The sequence below is a fragment of the Phoca vitulina genome, unplaced genomic scaffold, assembly GCF_004348235.1.
Source record: "Phoca vitulina isolate PV1807 unplaced genomic scaffold, GSC_HSeal_1.0 scaffold12, whole genome shotgun sequence".
Lineage (NCBI taxonomy): Eukaryota > Metazoa > Chordata > Mammalia > Carnivora > Phocidae > Phoca > Phoca vitulina.
Genome location: NW_022589715.1, coordinates 746028 through 765917, shown reverse-complemented (window position 1 = coordinate 765917; position 19890 = coordinate 746028). Strand labels below are relative to the sequence as shown.

The 19890-nt window shown below is 37.3% G+C and overlaps 1 protein-coding gene across 2 annotated transcripts in view; it reads right to left on the bottom strand.

Annotated features, from left to right (window-relative positions):
• Positions 1-19890, bottom strand: part of TTC27 (tetratricopeptide repeat domain 27) — a 170124-nt gene that overhangs the window by 116277 nt on the left and 33957 nt on the right. For both annotated transcript variants that reach the window (XM_032410263.1, XM_032410264.1), the window contains exons 8-9: positions 18739-18851; positions 14529-14595 (exon numbers count right to left, since the gene is read on the bottom strand). In XM_032410263.1, the coding sequence (XP_032266154.1) occupies positions 14529-14595; positions 18739-18851 (180 nt within the window). The remainder of the gene's footprint in view (positions 1-14528; positions 14596-18738; positions 18852-19890) is intronic.

Below are 19890 nucleotides of genomic sequence, written 5' to 3'. Positions count from 1 at the left end.
AGGGTAATATATTATTTATACTCGACAAACATTCATGTAACACATACAATGTGCTGGCAAGGCAGTGGTCTAAGTGCTTTACAAATATGAATGGTATCTTTTGATAAAGAGAAGTGCTTAATATTAATGTAGTCCAATTTATCATTTTTGTTTTATGGCTAGAGCTTTATTGTACTGTTTGTCCTAAGGTCTCAAAGACGTCCTCCCATATTTTTTCCTCTAAAAGCTTTACAGTTTTGCTTTTCACTTTTACATATCCAGTCTGGAATTGATTTTTGTATATACAGTTATGATATAGGGGTTAAGATAGCTTTTTCTATATGGATATAAATCATCTAGTACCGTTTATTGAAAAGCCTACTCTTTACCACTGTACTGAATGCCAACTTTGTCATAAATCAGATGAGCCATGTAGGTATGGATCTGTTTCTGGACTCTCTGTTCTACTGGTTGGTTCATATTTTCTCATGTCAAAATGTCTTAATTCAGTGTTTCTCAAACTTTCAAGTGCCTGAGAATAACGTAGAGAAATTGTTGAAACACAGACTCTTTGGCCTCAACCCCAGAGATTCTGATTCAATAAGGGGTTGAGAAACTGCATTTCTAACAAGCTCCCAGGTGATGCTGATGCTGACAGTCCAAGGACCACAATACGATAAGCAATAATATAGTTAAATAATACAGTTTTATAACAGAGCTTGCTATCTGGCGGCGTACATATGCCACCTCAGTACTTCATGCCTGCCTTAGCTATTCTTAGCCCTTTACATTTCCATATGAATTTTAAAGTAAGCTTGAGCTCCACAAAATCAAAAAACAACAGCAACACAACTACAAAAACAAAAAGTCAAACTCCGGGATTCTGTTAAGGATTGCATGATTATGTAGGTTAATTTGAGAAGACTTGAAATTTTAAAATATTGGGTCCTCCATGAACATAGCAGATGCTCCCATTTATTTAAGTCTTCATTGCTTTCTCTTATAATGTTTTGTAGATTCTAGTATAGAGGTCTTGTAAATCTTAAGATAGATTTATTTCTTAAAATGTCATATCTTTGACCTTTGTAGGTGCTATCTTTTTTTCCCTTTGTAATTTATTTTTAAATTGTGGTAAAATACATATAACATAAAAATTATCATCTTAACCTTTTCTTTTTTTTTAAGTAGGCTCCATGCCCAGCACAGAGCCCAATGCAGGGCTTGAACTCATGACCCTGAGATCAAGACCTGAGCTGAGATCAAGAGTCAGATGCTTAACCAACTGAGCCACCCAGGTACTCCACCATCTTTTTTTTTTTTTTTTTTTAAGAGTTATTCATTTATTTGAGAGAGAGAGAGAAAGAAAGATAGCACATGAGCGGGGCAGGGACAAAGGGAGAGGGAAAATATTCAAGCAGACTCCCTGCCAAGTGCGGAGCGCGACTTGGGGCTCGATCCCAGGACCCTGAGATCATGACCTGAGCAGAAATCCAGAGTCACACTTAACCGACTGAGCCACCCAGGAGCCCCAAGGCAGCCCACCATCTTAACCATTTTTTTAAGTGTACAGTTCAGTTAAGTACATTTACATGGTTGTTCAACTGATCTCCAGGACTCTTTCCACCTTGCACCTGAAATCCTGTACCCATTAGACATCAACTCCCCAATACTCTCCGCCTCTGGCAACCACCCTTCTACCTCTCTTTCTATGCATTTGACTATTCTAAGTACCTCAGGTAAGTGGAATCATACAGTTGTATATGCTATCTTTTCTTAAGTCCATTCATTTCTACTTAGAGTCTGCTAACTCAAGTAATTTGATGAAATACTGCCTCACAGAAGTATGACTGCTGGCTAAAAATCCAGTTTTTTAAAAAAGAAGAAGCTTAAGAAATTTGGTGTGTTCAACTTGCAGCACTTTGAGAATTAGGACAGTGCTAAAGAATGCTGTGTCATGGGGCACCTGGGTGGCTCAGCCGGTTAAGGTGGCACAGGTTATGATCTCTGGGTCCTGGGACAGAGTCCCGCATTGGGCTCCTTGCTCAGCGGGGAGCCTGCTTCTCCCTCTCCCTCTGCCTGCCACTCCCCCTGCTTATGCTCTCTCTCTCTCCCTCTCTGTCAAATAAATAAATAAAATCTTTAAAAAAAAAAAGAATGCTGTGTCATTTGCAACCATACACTTGTATATGAGATGGAATTCTCACCATTTTCACCCTTCAGGGCAAAGGTCAGAAACAACTCAAATATAAGTGATAACATTTGTGCAACTGTCTTAAGAGAAGTTCTCTCATTTCTCAACTCTCATTGACCAGAACCTATGAAAGGTGATTCACTGATCCAGTAAGCTTTTATAAGTGTACAATAATATTACTTATTATTAACATTGTTAATATTTATATCATAAATTTATAATATATAAATATTATTACTATGAAAGTTGAAATAAACTCTAGTAATATCTCTTACTTATAGTTACAATGTTTTATAAGTTAAAGAATCAATCCACGCCGGCAAGTGTTGACAGATATTTTGAGAGCAAAAGGAAGACTGCTCTGCACGCCTCAGGAGGAGGCGTATCTCTTTAAGATACGCCACCTGGGCTGGTGCTCAGACTCATACTAAAAAAAGAACTGTAATAATCTAACATCTGAGCAAACTCAGTTAACTGAAATGAAATAGCCAATGAATACCACTGTAACTCACAACAAAAAGTAAATTTTAATATCATGACACATTCACGAAACATTGCCATCATTCCCAGAAGAGCAGCAAAGAAAATTTTGTAACACCCTCAAAGAAAATCTGGAGTGTTGTTTCTATTAAAAACAAATTTCCTTTTCACTCTTATCACTGCACATTTCCAATAATCTTCTTCCAGAGGTCACTGGGATCCTTTATATGACAGCCAGCCAGTCTGCTCCTTTAAATATGAAGGAAGGGGCTTTCAGATAGCTGCTTTTCCGCATATAAATCAAAGCCAACTCAGACCTCTCTTTGTGAGTCCATAATTGTTTGGCTACGCTCAAGCCAAATCAGATGATGCTTACTCAGGTCAGGCTGACTTTACAATAAAGGAACAAAGAAATACTATAAAAAGCAGAACTACTCCCCCTTCTAATGAACTATTTAAAAAAGCATCCATTGTTAAAATTTGTATCAAATGACAACAAGTTTAAAATTCCCAATTTAGGCTATAAATTATCCCCAGTAGAACTGCAGTCCAAATTCCCAGGCCTTGTCCTGTAGACCATTTAAAATCTGTCAGGAATCTGTTTTCCCCTAAGTCTCACTATTGCCCTAACCAAATCTTCCAACCCAGCTAACCCAATACAATCACACTTCCCCATCTCCTTGCCTTTGCTCTTGCTATCACTCCATCTAAACCCCATCTGTCTTTCAAGGCCTGATTCAAATCCTTCCTTAGTGAACAAAGCCTTCTTTGCTCTGTCCTAAACATTTTCTTCTTTTCTGAGCAGTTAGGGGATTCATTTATCTGTGCTATCCATTTGTAGTTTAAACTGCCTGGTATTGCCAATTACATTTCCCTGAGTTTATCTGATGTGAGCTAAATTAAAAATTCCACGAAGGCAAGTCCTATGCTTTATACCTTTATTTCTTCCACACTATCTAGGAGCAGGCTTGGCAAATCCTGAGATCCAAATCTCCTGTCATTACAACATTTTCAAAGCTCCATTCTTTGCTCTGTAGATTTTCATATAGAAAGCAGACATCAGAAAGAGATTAAGCTGTTGGTCATTTGTCTGCCTCAAAAAAAAAAAAAAAAAAAAAAAAGGCCTTCTACATTCTGGAGATTCCAGTTCATCCAGTGCATCACCAGATGCACTTTTCACACCGTCATAAGAAACAGACCTATTTAAAACATATAAACTATCTTAAAGCTGAATTTTTCATCCTTGAATACCATGTTAGTTCATAATGTCAAAAAGCCTAAGAGCTTTCTTTAGCTTCAGTGATGGCCAAAAGCAGAAGCACAAAGCCATAGATTGGAACAAGACTTCTTAATATCAACTGTATTACCAACTTAGCTTAAGTCCTGTATATTTCTGTATTGGGGACTTTTCTTTCTTAAGGCTTTTTCCTCTACCTTCCATTAATGTTCTCATCATCACTGATTCTGCTTCTCACCAGCCTAATGAATGACAGTAAGATACACTTTAAAATTAAAATGTATGCAATCAGAACTGTTTATTCTTAAAATGGTTTATCAAATAACATTTCAATGATCTTGCTATTGCTCAAAATAGTTTTTAGACTTCATTTTTTTATTTGATATATACAGTGGATTATAAGTAACTAAAGTTTAAGTTATAAAGTATAATATAAACAAACACCTGTGAATCTGGGACTAGTTTTTTTAACTTATCATTACATTTATAAAACTCATCCATGTTGTTGCTTATAGCTATAGTTCATTTATTTTCACTTCACTGTTGTATAATACTTCATAACTGTGATATAAAATATCACAATTTCTCCTGTGAACAACATTTAGGTTGCTTCCAGTTTCTCTGCCATGATGACAAATATTGCTATTATGAGACATTCATACACATATCTACTGATGCAGACTCAAGAGTTTCTTAGGTATACTTCTAAGTCTGCATTTTCTGAAACACCTGTTATACACAACTTCTTAGTGTTCTACATCTCTCTGGTGTGGATAAGCATGGATTGCATTTTTTTTATTCTGGTTTTTAATTTCAAATTATTTCTGGGGCACCTGGGTGGCTCAGTCGGTTGAGCGTCTGACTCTTGATTTTGGCTCAGGTCCTGATCTCAGGGTTGTGAGATTGAACCCCCTGTTGGGCTCACACTGGGCATGGGGACTGCTCAAGATTTTCTCTCTCCCTCTTTCTCTGCCCTTCCCCACACAGCTCCTGCATATGCGTACGCACACTCTTGCTCTCTCAAAAAAAAAAAAAAAAAATTCTAAAAGTTACATTTCCCCTCCCAAATCAAAGAAGTCTAATAACAAAAGTTTTTCAGCTATCTTTTGATTAATACATGCTTTATTTCTTTAAACATCCCATATGTAGCTGGTCTATACTATGAATCAGAAACTGTTGTCTTTGTTGACTCTCAGTCATGGTGGCTTGCCTTCTTTTCTCTCTGTTAATCTTTAATTGTGAGCTCACTGCTCAGTTTTAATTTGGGACTGTTAATGTTTTCCTCCAGAGAAATTGGTTTCTGCTGCCACAGCAAGGCTGCACCATGAATCCAGGATTCCTTCAGGCCTGCTTGAGGGTCTTAGCTTAGTAGAAAGTTCTGAAAGTGCTATTAGGTCAGTTAATTCCATCCCTCACAGCTGCCTCTGATCTCTGATCATGGGATCTCTGGTCTCTGGTCCATGAGTCCCCCTTCTTTATGTTAACCTATGTGTTTGGGTTTATTTTGTAATGCCTCCCTGTTTCCTTCACCACTAAAGACCCAATAGGGCAAGCCACAAGTGGGAAACCCAGTAAGAGACACAGGCAGGTTGAGAGAAGTTTAATGGCGGTCTGAACACATCCCAGAGAGCCTGTTTTTATCTTCAACCCCAAATAAGAATGGTTAGCTAGCCATGAAACAGTGATGGGCTTTGCTCATTTTCTGTATAGCTTTGTGCCAGAGGTTTTTTCCTTTAACTTTTTATTTTCAGATTTTTCTCCTTCAGAAAAATTTCAAGGATAATACAAAGAATTCCTATATAGTCTTCAACCAAGTTAACCGTGCCACACAACCAATAGTTTAATCTCCAGACCTTAGATTCTACTAAAAATGCCATTTACAGACTTAAAATAAAGTCTAATTAACTGTATTTTTATATCCATTAACACAAGAAGTTGCTTGAAATCCTGTATTAATACCTCACTGTATTTTAGAAGATGTCAATTACCTATGCTATTTTTATACACAAGTTTCCTGCCTGGTGAATTCTTAAGGTTTTACATTCATCCTAGCTATCTTTCTGTTTGCTGTTTCTGGTGACTCTCAATCATGAGGGCGTATAATTCAACTCAAGACATCAATGACCTGTGTTAGATGCTAAAGGTCAAAATTACAAGTGGAGCTCTAAACAGTATATCCCTCCACCTGAATTTGGAGTTTCTTTTGAACAGAGGTTTCCAATAATATTGGAAAAACTTGCTTGAGAAAATATTGGAAAAAATAAGCTTGAGAAAAACTAGCCTGTTTTGGCCTTAAAAAAAAAAAAAGAAAACATCATACTAAATGTGGATACTGAGCAACATCCTCTTCTTCTGCATCTACATTCTTTCCACTTAACACATCAGGTAAGCTGTGAGTATTTCGTGTTATACTTCTGAAATTGATGACAAGGACTAATCTACACTGAAACCAAAATCTTAATAAACTCATCAATCTTAAATATTCTAGGTCTAAATAACACCTATGCATTTTTCCTTTTAGGTTATTCTTAGTGACTTTATTGAAATATAAGACAGGTACAACAAAATAAACCCATATTTAGTGTAGAGTTTGCTGTTTTCACAAATGTATACACCTATGTAACCACCATGAAAATCAAGATATACAAATTTCCATCAGCCCAAAAAGTTCCCTGGAAATCAACCTGTGATCTATTCTCTGTCATTATGATTTAGTTTTATCTACTTTAGAATTCCAACTAAATGGAGTCAGGCTTCTTTAACTCAAAATTATGTTTTTCAGATTCACCCACACTGTTGAATGTATCAGCACTTCATTTCTTTTTATTGCTCAGTATCATTTCTTCAGCTGGATATCCTGTAGTTTATCACTCACTTGTTGATGAACATTTGGGTTTTTTCCAGTTTTAAGCTATTATGAATTAAACAGGTATGAACATTTGTATATATGTCTTTGTGGAGATATATATTTTCATTTCTCATAGAAAAATACCTAGAGGTAGCACTGATGATTAACTCCATGAGAAAATACCAAACTGTGTTCCAAAGTGGTTGTACCATTTTGCATTACATTACATTTACAGTGGATAAGAGTTCCAACTACCCCTCACAGTATTGTCTTTTAAGTGGTGGAGAGTGGTGTCTTGTAGTTTTAAAATGCATTTTCCCAATGACTACTAGTATTAAGCATTGTTCATATTCTTGTTGGTCATTCACATATCTTTGGTGGAAGATCTGTTCAAATCTTTTCTCCATTTTTAATTGGTTTGTCTTATTATTATTGAGTTGGAAGAGGTCTTTACTTACTCTGAAAAAAAAAGTCCTTTGTGAGGTGTATGTACTGTGAATATTGCTCAGTCTGTTCTTGTCTTTTCATTTTCGTAATGATGTCTTTCAAAAAGCAGATTTTAATTTTAATGCAGTCCAATATATCTTTTAATCCAATTTTCCTACTATGGTTCATGCACTTAAGTGTTCTAGCGGAAAATTGCTCATTACCCCAATTATACAACAATTTTACCTTAAGGAAATGTAGGAGATTTAGGTCAATGACTGACTTTTATAAATAAATTCCTTTGTAATTTCTTTATTGATCCACAGACTAAGTAAGTTGTTTAATTATTTGGTTTCCAAATATTTGGAGTTTTTCTATATATCTAATAACTATTTATGTAAAATTTAATTCCACTGTGGAAAGAGATTATATTCCATATGATGTTTTTTTTTATTGAGACTTATTTAATTGGCCCAGTATATGGTCTTGCTGACCATACCATGTGCCCTTGAAAAAACCATATATTCTGAGTGTATTATTCTATAAATATACAGAATGTAAGAATCCTCATCTGTGACTCTTTCCTTTATGAAATGTTCTTCCTCACATTCCAGCAGCTGTGGTAGCCCCAATCTCTGTCCTCAGAAAGATTGCTGAATTGCTTGCGGAGTTTTAGCTTCCTTGCGTGTAAGACACTGAGATTTAGCCATAGGATAGAAACAAAAAACCACTCAATGTCATTCCCTTCTTCCAAGCAAAAAATAAATAAATAAATAAAAAATCTCCAGAATCTTTCTGCATTTTGTCTATAGTTTGTTATTTTTATCTGCAGAAGGATGGTTCCAATCAGAGCTTACTTGGCCATCACAGAAGCAGAAGTCCTCCAAATAAATTTTAGAATCAGCTTGTTGATTTCTGCAAAGAAAAAAAGCCTACTGGGAATCCAATCGCTATTAATTTATAGCTCAATTTTGGGAGAATTGTCAATTCAACAATGTTGAGTCTTCCAATCTATGAACATTGTAATTTTTCCATTTATTTAGATCTTCTTTAATTTCTCTCATTATATCATTTTTAGTATACAAGTCTTACACTTCAGTTAAATTTATCACTAAATATTTGATATCTTATGCTATTCTAAATAGTTTTTAAATGTCTTTCCCAATTATTCATTGCTAGGAATATATAAACACAACTGATTTTTTTTTTTTTTTTTTTTTTTTTTTTTTTTTATTTTTTTAAAGATTTTTTTTTTATTTATTTATTTGACAGAGAGAGACATAGTGAGAGCAGGAACACAAGCAGGCGGAGTAGGAGAGGGAGAAGCAGGCTTCCCGCGTAGCAGGGAGCCCGATATGGGACTCGATCCCAGGACCCTGGGATCATGACCTGAGCTGAAGGCAGACGCTTAACGACTGAGCCACCCAGGCGCCCACAACTGATTTTTTTTAAAGATTTTATTTATTTGAGACACGGTGAGAGATTGAGAGAGAGCATGCACGAGAGAGAGCATGAGCAGGGGGAGGGACAGAGGGACAGGGAGAAGCAGACTCCCCGCTGAGCAGGGAGCCCGTCACAGGGGGCTCAATCCCAGGACCCCGGGATCATGAACATGCATACATTTGGGAAGCTGAGCTGAAGGCAGACACTTAACCAACTGAGCCACTCAGGCGCCCCACAACTGATTTTTTTTTTTTAATTGATCTTGTATTCTTCTCAGACCTTGCCTATTACTTCCAGTAGCTTTCACGTCAATTCTTTAGGGTTACCTATGTATACAATTGTGTCATCTATGCATACTGATAGTTTTATATCTTCCTTTCCAATCCACATACCTTTTGCATCTTCTTCATGTCTTACTGCACTAGCTGGGGGATTTCCAATTCAATGGAAAACTGAAGTGCCATTTTCCTGATCTTAAGGAGGAAAGACTTTTTCGTCAATAATGATTTTAATTAGAGATTCTTCAGTGATGTCCTTTACCAGGTTGACATTCCCTTCTATTCCTAGTTTACTAAGATATAATATAATATAATATACATATTTTATATTATAAAGTGAAACTAATATAAAGTTTGTTGAATTTTTTTCAAATGCTTTTCTGCTTCTACCGAGATAATCATTTGGCTTCTTCCTTTTGCTATACTAATAAGATGAACTGCATTGATTGTTTCATATTAATCCAGATTTGCCCTCTTGAGATAAACACTATTTGGTCATGACTTATCATCCTTTTTTGCACTGCTGCTTCATATATTTTGTCCAGTTTTGTAGCTGCTTTACGGTAAAAGTTCAAAGTCAGTACCAGTTACTCCAATGTGGCTAGAAGTAAACCCACAAATAAGTATTAACCTTAAGCCATGGTTAACAGTGAAGAAAGAAGTCTAGCAGTTACCAAAGTAGATGGTGGTAAGAAGAGAGCCTTGATCCCACTAATCCTATTATTCATTCTGCCTATTCCTGAAGTAGGATATATACAAGGAACTCAGTTCGACTACAGTCAAAAAATATTTAATAATTCTCTGTTTAATAACAGTTAACCTACAAACTGGTACAAAAAATAAAGCATGCCTATCTCTTACTTCTTTAAAAGTTACCAACTTAAAACCCAGAGATCGCTACAATGTTCATTATCAATACATGCCTATTAAATTAAAATGTACAAGTAACATTTTGAGAGACAAGTACTCAAACCAGAAAGAAAATCAAATTCCTGACCTATAACTGCTTAATATAGGATGTATCATCGTGTAATGTTAACACAAACTATCAGAAGTATCACGGCTATCTCGCAAAGTTCTATTGCCTATCCTAGAAAATTAAGAAATGAGTATGCCCTAAAAGAAAAACAGGCAATCATTTTAATCTGTAAAAATGGTTTGCAAACTATTTTTATGTTCATAGATAAGCATTCATTAAACAGCTTTAAAATTAACAGCAGCAACAGAAAATATGTACCATATAATGCACAACCTCGAAAGGTCTTTTTCCTTTTTCCATTTACAGAGACCTCGAGGCTTCAGAGCGGACACTCAGAAGGCAGGCTGCCAGTGTCAGTTCACACTGAGGCAAAACTTGTGCCAATGAAAACTGAAACACCTGTCTGAATTAACTAAATTGTTCCCGTTTTCAACAATGAAAGGAAATTAAAAGCATTACTGAATGTCACTGACTTGGCCCATCTGAAAGGAAATAACGTAGATAACAGCTAATTTTAAATTATCAAGCCGATACAACATAAATGGCTCTCTAAAACAATATGGGTTATTTTTACTATGAGTCATTCAGTTTTCCTGAAATGTGTGGATCAAATATCTCAGGAACAGCAGTACATTATGACAACCTTAAAAAAATAAAGTATTCCTTTTAGGATAAGCTTCTGACACTGCTGAATGAAAACCTTCTCCCAACATATCTCACATATATTTCAACATGCTCCACCAATAGGAAAACACTACTAAAAATGTCTCCAAAAAAGAGATTTTACCATTTTAGTCAACTTTAAGACAGTTCACTAAAACTGAACAAAATTCAGGAATAATTCATTTGTTTATTCAATAAATATTTAACAAATATCCGATAGTAACTACAGTCCCCATCCGTTCAAGTGCTTACAATCCACTGATAGGAGTATGAAGACTTGTATTATTCTTGCTCTTCTATTAACTAAAGATACTTCCTAGTCTCAGGAGTTGATAGGCCCAGTTCCAGGCCCCCACACCGCTGCCACAGAAGGGAAATGGCCGCCCAGCAGGAAAGAGTGTGCCCTTTCTTTCCTCTCTGCTCCCTTCTCCCCCACGTCTACAGCCAATTTCAAACAGGTCTTCTCCACTTAGGAATTCTTATTCCTTGAAAACAGAATGCTCTCCCGCAAACCAGTAATCAGATGGCCCCGCTCATCCCTGAAGCTATGGGTGCACCAGCTCTACCTACTCAAAGGTACTTTCAGGACATTCTCGAATTTGATCCTCAAAGCAAGTTTTCAGGGCTGAGGAAGGCGCACACCCCCCTTCCCTCATTACACAGATGAAGAAGATAAAACAAGCGGTTATCCTTCACATCACATAGCACTACCTAAAATTTTAAAACTAAGTGGAGCAATGCTGCATCGAGTTATGGGACAGAAATAAATCCTCTCCAGGGTTCAAGCATATTTCATTCATTCTTCTGCATCCATTTATTGAGCAACAGCTATGACTGAAGCATTGAAAGACTATACGGGGCCTTGTAGAAGACCCAGAGAAGAACAGAGCCCAGTCCCTGAAATGGGGAGCTTATAGTCTTGTGGGAGTGATAAGACATAAACATAAATAATTATAATATAAGCCCAAATATGGTCCTTGTTAAAAGAAAGGCACAGAAAGAAGTTCAAGAGTTCAGAAGGGGGACAGCACCTGAAAGTGTTCCCTTTTGCCTCAAATAGTCTTTTGGAGTAATAGATAAAGGATCTTTATATACAGGATATTCAATTATATAGGATATAAATTTCAATGAAATTCTTCATTAAACCAGGGGCCACTTCTAATTCATCTTATTATCTGCTTCAGTATCATGCACAAAGAAGGAATATCAGGAAGGACTGATAAATGCAAGATGAGTTGACAATGGCTCATCTGGATTTTTCTAGTGTAGTCTGTATGCTTCCTTTGGGATCAACAGAAGAAGGGGGTGGTGCAGATCACAAAGTATCCTTGGGGCTCCTAAAAGCCATCCTCACGTATAAGTTCCATGCTCTACTTCTTATGAACTAAAGATTTTCCTGGAATTAAAAAATTCATCTTCTTAGAAGAGTCAGGCCTGGCACTAGGCATCACTGTAATCAAACAGTTTTCCTCCAAAAAGATCAGTCCTCAGGTCAGTTCTGACTTGGATGAGAGTTGGAGGAGGACAGAGAGCAAAAAAAGGATGTACTATAAAGCCCTTGGGGGAAAAGTATGAAACTCAAATTTATGACCTTCATTGCAAGTTAGGAGAGATGAGTTACCCACCCCAGAGGTTACCAGAGTTAACTACTTCAGAAGAACTTCACAGTAGAGAGGAACAAGAAGGCGGGGTGCTGGGGTAGGGGATCAGAAAGGCAAACGAGAGACTAAGAGAATCTTAACTCTAGAAAACAAACTGAGGGTTGCTGGAGGGGAGGTGGGTGGGGGATGGGATAACTGGGTGATGGACATTGGAGAGGGCATTTGAAGTAATGAGCACTGGGTATTGTATGCAACTGATGAATCACTAAATTCTACCTCTGAAACTAATAATACAGTGTATGTTAATTAAATTGAGTTTAAATTTTAAAATTTTTTAAATAAAAATAATTTAAAAAGAAAGAAACAGGGAAAAAAAGGAAAAGTTTTTTAAAAAGGAAGAAATATATCCCCACCAACTGGAAATGCTAAAAAAAAATTGAACTGCTTGAATATAGAGTATTTTAGTGTCTTTTTAAGATAACTATGGATAATACATATACCTTGATAAACTGCTAAGACCAGTCCTAAGAAGATGTTATTACTGACCTCCTCCCCATAAGAGGCCAGCAGGATCACTTCCTAGCACATGTTAACATTCTGTTTACCCCAGTCATCAGAAGAAAGCCAAGTGTCCTGGTCACATTCATCATCTAGACACTTGTCCCCATCCAGCTCTGTACTTCCCTACAGTAACTCAAAGTCACCACCATTCCAGATCCTCCACATCCTTCCCACTGAGATCCTCCCCACCACCTTGTCTAAAACAGCCCTCCTCATGCCATTTGTATTCCCTTACCCGGCTCTGTATGTCCCCAGAGCACATCTGTTAGCTACATTATTTCTCTCTTGGTATACTGTGTATTGTCCCCACAAGAATGTAAATCAAGGGCGCCTGGGTGGCTCAGTCGTTAAGCGTCTGACTTCGGCTCAGGTCATGATCCCAGGGTCCTGGGATCGAGTCCCACATCAGGCTCCCTGCTCGGCAGGAAGCCTGCTTCTCCCTCTCCCTCTCCCACTCCCCCTGCTTGTGTTCCTGCTCTCGCTATCTTTCTCTGTCAAATAAATAAATAAAATCTTAAAAAAAAAAAAAAGAATGTAAATCGATGTAAACGCCAAGAGGGAAAAGACTTTGTTGACACTGTATCCCCTACGACCAGCACAATGCTTGACACATATTCAGTATTCAATAGAGATTAGCTGAATAAATAGGAAATACAGAATAATTTTTTAAATTAATCTTTTAAAAAAATGTTTAACACTTGTCAAATTCCTTACAGCTTACGTAATGAATAAACAGGGATATTTCCACATAGTTACCTAAACACAGATATGCTATCATCATAAACACCAAAGATTTCTAAGATACTCAAGTGAGAAAATAAAGTAGGCACCCAGAGGACTCAAGGGATTAACATCCAACCGGCTCCAAAACCGTAGGCAGGAAACAGTAACTTGCAAAATTTATATTACAATACAAAGTAAGCTAGCTTTTCTACAGATAAAAGTACTTCATTTTTGCCTTATCTGAAAAATAACAAAGAAAGAAAACATGAGAATTCTCTCTTGATTTTAACTATAATAAAGATGCCTTTGAAAAAATTATCTTAAGCAACTTGTGCTCATCAAAGATGTGCGTTATCTTTTCATCCATAAAGCTAAGAAGATACTGACTGACCCCTGGGTCTGTGACTTTTCTGTTCATCCTCACACATCTATTACTCGATCTTTCCTTTTCACTGCCATTCTTCTCCGATTGTGGTCTTTATCAACTTAATTTTCTTACAGCCCATTTCCTCCTTAATTCCCTGTAATGAGGTGACTACACAATACTCCACTGAAACTGTCCTAGAAATAAGCAGGGCACTCCTGATTAACAGCACCCACAGCCTTTCTCCCCTCGGCTCTACAGTGCCGAATGCTGACAAGCACCTCATGCTCTCAACACTGCCTCCTTCCTCGGCCTCGATAACCCACACCCTCCTGCTTCTGGTCCTCGCTCTCTGATGTCCTCTTTCTCGTCCCATCCCTGTGGGCATCACCCTCAGTTTTAGACAAGAGAGGTGCATACTATAGTGGCTTTGGAGTGAGGAGTCAGACTCTTGCTCTGTCATTTCATTTATTCATTGAACATTTATGGAGCACCTATTAGGTGCGCTCCATTAGACACTGAACAAGAACTATTTGGCCACTGCCCTCAAATCCAAGCAAGTACAAAGAAAAAGGCTTATGTTTACATCAACAGCAAGATATATGCAGTTTGGAAACTAAAATGGCGAGGTATTCTTCTCCTTAATTTCCTTAAGTGGCAGTGTTTCAACATGAGCAATCTGAGCCAAGAATATATCAGAAGCAAAAGAACGCACAAGGAAAAACATGCAACGGAAAGGATGAGACATGACTCACCGACGTAAATGTCAGAAGCTCCTCTTCAGTCAACTTATGCACTGGGTTATTCTTTTGGAAATTTGTGCTTTAAATTACAAAAAAAAGTAAATTAATTCTAAAACACATGTTGTTAACTAATGAAATAAAATTTTTAAAAAGGCAACATAAACTTTATATATAAAGCATGTATTTTAATATTACTGCATTATATACCAATAGAGATACAAGTTTTCCAAAGATAAGTATGAAAATTAATAATGTAATAAGTAAGTAAGTAATAAAATCCACAAATGGGGCGCCTGGGTGGAGCATTCAGTTAAGTGTCCAACTCTTGGTTTCAGCTCAGGTCGTGATCTCGGGGTCGTGAGATTGAGTCCCACACCAGGCTCCGCACTCAATGCAGAGTCTGCTTGGGTTTTTCTCTCCCTCTCCCTCTGCCCCTCCCCCCAGATAAATAAATAAGATATTTTTTAAAAATGCTGACAAAATGTGGTTGGTACTAAATGTCAACATAATTAATTTTACTAGGAGAAAGAAATCCAATCTGTGCCCCTTCACAAAGAAAATGAAAAGAATTAACATGGCACCAGCTCCTATTTATCAAACTCATGCTAAAAAAATAAAATATTACTGTGACCATTAGGCAAAAATTAAGAGGTTGTCAAAGAGGCAGAACAATGGGAATTCTTAGATCCTGCTGATCCAAGTATAATTTGATAGGACAATTTTGTTAAACAATTTAGCACTATCTTATAACATGAACCTTCATATATCCTTAGCTCAATAATTCCATAGAGCCCAGAGAAATTCTTGAACAGGTGTACCAGGAATCTATACACAAATATCCATAGTTATAGTGTGTATAACAGGAAAAAATCTTGAAATAATCCAGATGTCCAAAAGGAGAGTGATAAAATGAGAAATATTCACCCAATGGAATGCTATAATCCAAAGTAAATGGTAGCTACATATAAAACATGAATGAACCATAAAAACATAATAATGAGAGGAAAAAAACAATCACAGAAGACTACATAATAGTAAGATACCACTTTTATAAAGCTCAGGAAAAAAACCAAATAAAACAATTGACTTAGAAGTACAAAAACATGTAAGTAAATATATTTTTTGAAAAGGCAAGAAAATGACAAATAGAAAATTCAGGATAGTGGTTACCCTTTTTTTTAATTCAAGTATAATTAACATACAGTGTTATGTAAGTTTCAGGTACACAATATAATGACTCAACAATTCTTTATATTTCTCAGTGCTCAAGATAAGTCTACTCTTAATCCCCTTTATTATTTCTACCTGTCTCCCCCACCCCCACCCCTCTGGCAACCATCAGTTTGTTCTCTGTATTTAAGAGTCTGGTTTTTTGTCTCTTTTTTCCTAGCCCCACTGTTTCACCAATCTATCATCTATAAGAATTCACCTTCTCTGTGTTTCCTTTCTAAACTAACCCAGCCTACTACAATGTCCAAGTCACCTCTCCATAGGGATAATGGCCATGGGGATTATACAGAGATCAGGCAGTATTACAAAATCACTGTTTACAACCCCCACAATAACTCAGTTGATGTAAATCATCAATTCACTAATGTTCTTATCCGTTTATAAACACTGCATCAGATGCCCAAGATTCAGACAATAATGAAGTAGTTTCTACCAAACAGGGAAGATTTAAATTGCCTATAAAATCCACTCAGCACTTCTAACTGTTCCATATATTAAGATTCCACCAATACTGTATTTGGAGGAAAAACCGGTATTTGAAAACAGCAGTTTTCTGTTTTGTTTTTTAGTCCTCTCTCAACTGTGAAGTCTAACTCATTATACCTAAAGCTCAACTGACAGAATCCCTGGGCATATGTATATTTTGTTTAACTTTGCTCTGTAATTCTGAGCAAGTCATTCAGCCATTTGAACCCTGATTTCCTATCTGAAAAATGGAGAAAGTAACCTCTAGGGTTGCTAGAACATTAATGAGGGGTAATGTGGAAAGTGCACGGTGCAATTCCTAGCATGTGGAACTGCTCACAAATGGTTGCTATTTAAATTATTTACATACTAGTAGCTGGCCGGTTAGCTCAGTTGATTAGAGCGTGGTGCTAATAAATTATTTACATACTAAGAATTATTATGAATTGGACAATTTTTCATTAGTAAGCATAAAATCTGTCACTAGAATCAAATCATGTGATAGAACAAGAGATCTGGGCTTAGAAATAGCTACCGGGGTACCTGGGTGGCTCAGTCAGTTGAACATCTGCCTTCAACTCAGGTCATAATCTCGGGGTCCTCAGATCGAGCTCCACATCGGGCTCCCCACTCAGTGGGGAGTCTGCTTCTCCCTCTCCCTGGCCCTTCCCTCTGCTCATGCTTTCTCTCTTGCTCTCAAACAAATAAATAAAATCTTTTTAAAAAAAAAGAAACAGAGCTCTATCTGTATGTGTGATCCCTTATACCCAAACAAGAGGACTAGAGGACTGCATTCAACTTTTATGTAAAGGAAATGTGAAAAAGGGGTATAATGCTATGAGGGGGAGACAAAAGGGTAAGGTCTACTGAGTTAAGAGACAATTTTGTTTTGTTTTGTTTTGTTTTACAAATTACCCATTACTAACTTGACTGTTCTAAATATTGGAACTTTGTGAAATACTCCATTTTGAACATTACTAAGTCTCTAGATGAGAAATGAGATATTTATGTAGTCCAAAAGTACCTTCCCACAAAATAGTACTTACAAGGGTGAAAAAGAAAAACTTTACGATGAAGAAGCCTGGCAAACACGGCTTCAATCATGTGATTAAAGTTAACATCAGCAGTAGTGGGACAAATCAAAACTGTGTTCCACTGCTAGGATGCAATAAGAACCATAAAACATGGGGTGCCTGGGTGGCTCAGTCAGTTAAGCATCTGCCTTCAGCTCAGGTCATGATCCCAGAGTCCTGGGATCAAGCCCCGCATCGGGCTCCCTGCTCAATGGGGAGCCTGCTTCTCTCCCTCCCTCTGCAGCTCCCCCTGCTTGTGCGTGCTGTCAATAAATAAATAAAATCAATAAAAAAAAAAGAACCACAGAACTTCCCTTCTCTGATATCCATGCTAATGATGCATAATGTGAATCTAATCGTAATTTTTTTTAAATAAGTCAAATTCAAGAGGCAAAGTCTACAAAGTAACTGGCTTATAAATTTCAGAAATGTCAAGACCATGAAAGTCAAGCAACAATGAGGAACTATTCCAAGACTGACAGTAACTGGAGAGACAATGACAACGAAAAGAAACACATATATTCTACCGTGGGCCCTGTGCTACAAAGGAGATTACTGGGACAACTGGAAACCTTGAATGGGATCTGAGTATTAAATGACAGGAGAGTATGAATGTTAACTTCCTCATTTTGATAGCTGTATTGTGGCTATGTACAAAAAATTCCCTAGTTTGTTGGAAGCACACACTAAAGTATTCAGGGATGATACAGTATCATGTTAGAAAATTATTCTCAAAAGTTCTCTGCAATGTCTTACCCTTGCAACTTTTTTCCAATTTTGAAATCATTTTAAAATTGAAAAAAATAAAAATAAAAGGAAAAACTGTTTCCAACACACATAAGGTTCGACAGTATTAAGAAATAATTGTATCCTCGGGCGCCTGGGTGGCTCAGGTTGTTAAGCGACTGCCTGTGGCTCAGGTCATGATCCCCAGGTCCTGGGATCGAGCCCCACATCGGGCTCCCTGCTCAGCAGGGCATCTGCTTCTCCCTCTCCCACTCCCCCTGCCTCTCCCCGCTGCTTGTGCTCTCTCTCTTAAATGAATAAATAAAATCTTAAAAAATAATAATAATAATAATTCTATCCTTTGGAATGTAAATATCCTCAAAGGTCAAAATGATCATTCTCAACTCTCCTAAATATTTTATTAAAAGTTTATTCCTAGCTAAGGCTAGCCAAAGAAATTTTGCTTATGAAGGAAAGAGAAGGTGAAGTTATACTAACTCAAAGGAGATACGTGAGATTCCTAATCTCTAACCCTTTACTTAGTTGCCCACCGGAGAGCACTGGTAGTTTAGTGGTAATTGGATGCCCCACTATTCTTGATCCTTGTAAGCATAATAAGATTCCCTATTCATCCAGAACTCGGGGCACCTCCTGGAATAAAGTTTTCCTCAACACAAGAAAACCAATATGCAAAGTGTTCAAAGTAACCAAGTAAGTAATTGACTTACCAGATTCCAAGGACAACAGCAAGCTCTTCGGCACACAGGTCAGGCATCTGAAACTGCTCACAATCTGCTAACTTTATCTCATTTAGAACAGTATCATCATTGAGCTCAAGATTCTGGTGCAATACAAAAGAAAATATTTAAACCAAAAATTAAATTTGATTCATTCAACACACTGTATGCAACTGATTACTAAGGAGGGATAATTCACCTTTTTGTTTAAAAATTATCCAATGTCTACATATGGTCAATAGGCTGTTTCTTGTGGAACACATACCTGGGGATGGTTTGCTGCGTAGAACCGGAGGACATGGCGCCTATACCTCAGGAAGGCCCTGGCAATGTCAATAACAGGGAAGGACAGCTATCACTCAGGGGGCCCAGGATGCAAAAGCCCCTCTGCTGATGCATCAGGATTTAAAATCAGGTCTTTCTCCTCTGCTCTAAATTCTAATCTGAAATATCAACTCCCAACTCTGTTTTTCAACAGGATCTAGAATAGCCAAAACAATTTGGAAAAGAATAAAATCTGAGGACTTAAGGGACTTGATAGAGTACCTGATTTCAAGAAATACTCCAAAGCCAAGACAGCGTGGTACGGACATGAAGACAAACATACAGATGAACGGAACAGAATAGAGTCCAGAATTTTAGACCCACATATGTCAACTGATTTTTAACAAAGGAAAGTCTTTTCAAGAAATGATGGTAGAACAACTGGATAGCCATTTGGGAAAAAAATGACCCTTCACCCTTATCTCATACCACACACAAAAATTAAATCAAAATCGATCACAGACCTTAATCTAGAAGTTAATACTAAAAAACTTCTAGAAGAAATCACAGGAGAAAAGCTTTGCAACTCTGGGCTAAATAGGCAGTCCTTAATTAGGACACAAAACACCTAAACCATCAAGTGAGAAAAAACTTACTAAATTGAACTTCATCAAATAAAAACTTCTGTTCTTTGAAAACATTGTTAAGAAAATGAAAAGCCAGGGGCGCCTGGGTGGCTCAGTCGTTAAGTGTCTGCCTTCGGCTCAGGTCATGATCCCAGGGCCCTGGGATCGAGCCCCACATCGGGCTCCCTGCTCAGCAGAGAGCCTGCTTCTCCCTCTCCCACTCCCCCTGCTTGTGTTCCCTCTCTCGCTGATT